The sequence below is a fragment of the Lygodium microphyllum genome, chromosome 22 (genome assembly GCF_053477565.2).
Source record: "Lygodium microphyllum isolate KBCC chromosome 22, Lygodium_microphyllum_v1.1.10, whole genome shotgun sequence".
NCBI classification, from domain to species: Eukaryota; Viridiplantae; Streptophyta; class Polypodiopsida; order Schizaeales; family Lygodiaceae; genus Lygodium; species Lygodium microphyllum.
The window spans coordinates 102,777,962-102,783,431 of NC_141156.1; the positions used below are offsets into that span (position 1 = coordinate 102,777,962).

Consider the following 5,470-nt stretch of genomic DNA (forward strand, 5'->3'; position numbering starts at 1 on the left):
TGTCTTCAAGTGCGTGAAGATACTGAGGTGTGCATATTGCTTGCTAGTCGACTATTGTAGCAATTTATTATTGATGCTTATTGTAATATAGAGCAATGCAGGTTAACTTGGTGTCACCAGAATCAATCAGTGTTACGATCGGAGGCCTATAAAGGCTTGGCAGACATGGTGGGGACAAACGATGATGGGACAATGCCGATTGTTGGTGCCTCTGTTGGCAAGAGGATAGTTTTACCGTCGTCATTCACAGGTGGACCAAGGCACATGTATCAATTATATCAGGATGCCATGGCTATAGTGTGATGTAAGGGAAAACCTGACCTTTTTATAACAATGACATGCAATCCAAAGTGGTTGGAGATTACTAATGCTTTATTGCCTGGGCAAAGTGCTTATGATCGTCCGGATTTGACTGCTTGCGTGTTTCATAAAAAGCATGCTGATTTGATGTGTACGTTGTTGCGGAAAGATCTCTTTGGAAAGGTTGCTGGCTATGTTACTGTGATTGAATTCCAAAAGAGGGGGACTACCACATTCTCATACTTTGCTAATTTTAGAGTCGTCTTTCAAACCTTCAGAAGCATGTCACTATGATAGATTGGTTTGTGCTGAGTTACCCAATAGAGTTAAGTTTCCAGCCTTATTTGAGACAATTTCAAAGTGTAACATTCATGGCCTTTGCGGAGGATTGAACCCCAAGAGTCCCTGTATGGACAAGGATAGATGTACTAAAGATTACCCGCGAAAATTAGTGGGCATGACGACAGTTGATAGTTTTGGCTATCCCGTTTATCGAAGACGAGATGATGAAAACTCTGTGATCATAAATGGTAATGTTATTGATAATCGATGGATTGTTCCATATAATCCATTCTTGAGTAAAAAATACAATGCACACATAAATGTAGAGGTTTGCTCAACAATTGCGGCTGTGAAGTATTTGTATAAGTATGTGTACAAGGGGCATGATCGTGCAACCGTCAAATTTTCTGTTGGGGTTGATTCAATCCGGAATGGTGGCGATGCTCACGAGGTGGATGAGATACAAAGTTATTTGGATGCACGATATGTTTCTGCCTCTGAGGCATGTTGGCGGATCTATGATTATGCATTGCACGATGAAAAGCCTGATATACAACGTCTGCAGGTACACTTACCTGGTGAGAACTATGTGGTATTTCGGGATACAGATAGTATACCAGATGTTGTGTAGAATGAAGACCTCCAGAAAACTACTCTTACTGAATGGTTTGTGTGCAACCGCATTCATCCAGAGGCTAGGACTATTCGTTATCAAGACTTTCCAGTGTATTGGGTGTGGAATGTACGACATAAGATGTGGACTAGAAGGAAGCGTGGGAATACATGTGGTCGGATGTATTTTGTGGCGCCTACCTGTGGTGAGCTCTACTATTTGCGGATGCTTTTAATAGAGTGTCGGGGATGTACTTCTTTTGAAGATTTGCGTACTGTTGATAGCGTGATCTGTGATACTTTTAGGGATGCTTGCATTGCAAGGGGCATGTTGGAGAGCGATGATGAATATGTTGTGTGCTTAGAGGAAGCTGCCTCTGTGCAATTTTGGTCTTTTGTGAGCCAGCTCGGCCTGGCCATCTATGGGAAAGATTTATGGTGCCAATGGTAGAGGATATCATGTATAGATTGCAGTTACAGCACGTGCACGCCTCTCTTGGTGTTCTACATCATGAGGCATCTAACATGGCTTTATTGCATCTACAAGACCTTTTATGTCATGTAGGACGAAGACTTTGTGATTTTGATGGGTTGCCTGAATCTCATCAACCAAAATCACAACTGCATGCTAACCCTCTTTTGCAAGATGAATATGCATACAACATATCAGAACAACATAGGGTTTCTGAATCCATGGAGGGAATGTTGAATGAAGGACAAAGAATTGCCTTCGGTGCAGTCATGGAAGCTGTTGATATAGATACTGGGGATGTATTCTTTTTGGATGGTCCTGGTGGGTCTGGGAAGACTTTCCTATACAAATGTTTGCTTGCGAAGGTACGCAGTGGTGGTCGCATAGCATTGGCAATAGCATCATGTGGCATTGCTGCCTTGCTTTTGCCAGGTGGTCGTACAGCTCACTCGTGGTTTAAAATCCCAGTAGAATTAAATAATCGATCCACTTGCAATATTCCTGTTCAAAGTGACCTTGCTCGGTTATTGAGACAAACAAGCCTTATTTTGTGGGATGAGGCTCCTATGACCCATCGACATGCCTTCGAAGCGGTTGATAGAACTCTAAGAGATGTTATGAGCTGTGATAAGCCATTTGGTGGAAAAGTTATTTTGTTTGGGGGAGATTTTAGACAAGTCTTGCCTGTTGTGGTAAAGGGAACTCGTGAGGATATTGTTAATGCTGCATTGTGTTACTCTGATTTGTGGCGTTACATAAGGATGCTAAGGCTATCTGGCAATATGCGAGTGTCGACAGCTGGTAGTGTGGTGGACAATGGGTTCATCTATTGGATTCAAGGAATAGGGGATGAAGTGGGTGTTACCGAAAGTTGTGATAAGTTGTGTGTCCCACCTGGCATGATATTAAAAGGGCACTCTATCGAAACAGTGATTGATAGTGTCTACAGTGACGTGTCCAATGTGGGTGACTACACGTCGTATTTTAGTGAGCGAGCTATACTTGCCTCACGGAATACAGAGGTGGCTACTTTGAATGATCGTGCATTGCAACTAATGCCAGGGGAGGTCAGGCAGTATTATAGTGCAGATTCAATTGGAGAGACCGACGACTCATTTTTGTACTCTCTTGAGTATTTAAATACATTAGACCTTGGAGGTGGATTTCCTCCTCATTTATTGCTACTGAAGATAAATGCACCTATTCTTTTTCTTAGAAACCTAAATCCAAGAAGGGGTATGTGTAATGGTACGCGATTGATATGTAGAGCTTTCAATAGGAAAGTGATAGATGCTCAGATAATAACAGGGGCAAATGTGGGCGAACGAGTTTTTATTCCCCGTATTACTTTTGTTTCGAATGCTACACATTTGCCATTTACTATGAAGCGGAGACAGTTTCCCATCCGGTTGGCATTCGCTATGACAATCAACAAGTCACAGGGGCAGACTTTGTTCATTGTTGGGCTTTATCTAAAGGCACCAGTATTTACACATGGTCAACTGTATGTTGCATTTTCAAGGGTAAAATCTTCGCATGGTGTGAAAGTGCTATTGGGTGAAGAGGATGGGGGTATGATCACAAACATTGTATACAAGGATGTTCTCCGAAAGGTGCAGTAATGTGCATTACTTTCTTTGCGGAGATGTAGTTATTGATGACCATGTAGGGACATTGGTTTTGCATATATATGACCATGCAGGGACATTGGTTTTACATATGTGTGAATTGCTCTCTATGCCCTGTTTGGTTGGCATATACTCTTGGAAGTATAATTTTTTCATATTTCACTATTCATTTAACTTTTGCAGATGCCTACCCTAGAGTGGCACTATTACCCAGCTTCTGATTATCAAAAGGAGCTGCAATGCACATTACTCACTATAGCTCCTGATAATATCATAAGAAGGACACTTGCAAGGATCATCGAGCATTTATATGATGATGTTAATATCGACATCAAGCTCCCAGTTTTTATTGAAGTTGTACATTGTGGATACACGCAATGTTTTCGGGTGCATATGTACGAGGTTGACCATAAGAAGAGATTTCAATGCTCCCATACAGATAAGATACCGAGGCATTGGTTTAAGTATGGGTTCAAAGATTTGGGTTGTTTTGTGACACTGCATCAACGTTTGTCAGTACCTACGGAGTGGTTCACAAATGTTTGACCAGGTATTATTATTGTTGGGATGGAATGATCTTTGTTAGTTGTTCCATATACTTATATTGTAATTTTTGTTCTAATGCAGGTGGTGAAGAGAGAGGTAGGACCGTTGCATCGCCCATGCGATTACCAATGGAAACTGTGGAATCGTTCCATGCTTCACCTTCACATATTTTGCTCAAGGAGGAGGATTTTGTTAATGATTCCTCGAAGAAAAGGAAGATTTCTTTCCATTAGGCGTCTTTGAGACATTGTCTTTTTTTGTAGGCATCGGCCATTTGCCTATGGTACTTGGAAACACGTCGGTGCCTTATGCTTGGCCTTTGTGGCTTCATTTTGACTAGGTCTCTTATAGAAATTATTTTTGTGGTGCTTGGTCTCTGCCTCAATTATGACCCGCTTTAGTGTAACATTGTTATTCCACGTACTTACTTATACCGTTGCATTGCCAATATGATTACCAATGGAAACTATGGAAGCATTCTCGGCTTCGCCTTCTCATGTTTTTCTCAACGAGGAAGATTTTGTTAATGATTAGTCAAAAAGCTTTGTTTCTATTAGGCATCTTCGAGACATTGTCTTTTTTTGTTGGCATCGACCATTTGCCTATGGTGCTTAAAAACACTTGCGTACCTTATACTTGGCCTTTGTGGCTTCGTTTTTCAGTATTGAACTGTTGTTTCTAATTATCGCATGTGCAAGCATATAATTTCTTACATTTATGTCGAGAGGAATGTTTGTAGGTATGGTGCATGGAAGAGATTGTTTTTATGTTTGGCATTTTGTGTTACATTGGTTTGAAACTACTTTTAGTTTTAAGTTTGATGTGTGTGTGTGAGACATAGAGAGGGTGCTTAGAGAAAATTAGAGAGAGAGAGAGAGAGAGAGAGAGAGAGAGAGAGAGAGAGAGAGAGAGAGAGAGAGAGAGAGAGAGGTTGAGAGTGATTGAGTGAGTGAGTGAGTGTGGATACAGAGGGGGGAGGTGTAAATGGGATCAAAGATAGAGGGATTGTGAGTAGAGGAGAGTAAAGTATGTGATGTTTTTTTGATAGTATTTCCCACTATGCGATAGGAAAGTGAAGGCTGCTTCACTTCCCTCGCACCCCGCTTCGCGGCAGCGAAGCGGGATAGCGTCGCGTGCAAGGAATGCTAGTAATGTATTATGGATTCATAGAAGACTTCTTGAAAGTGCAAGGGAAAGGTACAAGCTTCAAGCAAGAGTAAGAATATATTTTTAGAATATTCAAAGGAGAGTTTTGACTCATGGCCTTTTGGGAACATTGCTCCTTTTGCACCTAGTTATGTTGGTGTGCACAATTTTGTGTCACTCTTATCTTATCACCATCAACTAATTATTTTGATAGATTTGGCACGTTCAATGCTTTGCATGGTCATCTAGATGTGTCATGAACATGACAAGTGTCACAATATTTTTCACAGGAAATGTTGGTGTGTCACATGATGATGTAATTGCCAATCTACATCATAATGTCTTAGGAAACATAGGAAGCCATAATAATATCCTTATAGAATGTCCTGCATACAACAAATTTAGAGGTGCTCCTCCAATTTGTGGGACAAACATTGCGCATGGTGAACATGTTGAAATGACATCCTTTGTTGATCTACATGAA

The 5,470-nt window shown here is 41.0% G+C and overlaps 1 protein-coding gene across 1 annotated transcript; it reads left to right on the forward strand.

The window, feature by feature from the left end:
- The first annotated feature begins 757 nt into the window (after positions 1–757).
- LOC148017455 (uncharacterized) lies at positions 758–1,213 on the forward strand. The gene is made up of 2 exons (XM_087662752.1): positions 758–830; positions 909–1,213. The coding sequence occupies exons 1-2, from the start codon at positions 758–760 to the stop codon at positions 1,211–1,213; spliced, it is 378 nt and encodes a 125-aa protein (XP_087518878.1).
- Positions 1,214–5,470: the final 4,257 nt, after the last annotated feature.

Excerpts from the sequence above, each read along its gene's own strand:
- LOC148017455 (XM_087662752.1), top strand. The coding sequence starts at position 758 with ATGACGACAGTTGATAGTTTTGGCTATCCCGTTTATCGAAGACGAGAT. Across the intron at positions 831-908 it reads AAACTCTGTGATCATAAATG|AGGTTTGCTCAACAATTGCG; the intron begins GTAATGTTATTG and ends ACATAAATGTAG.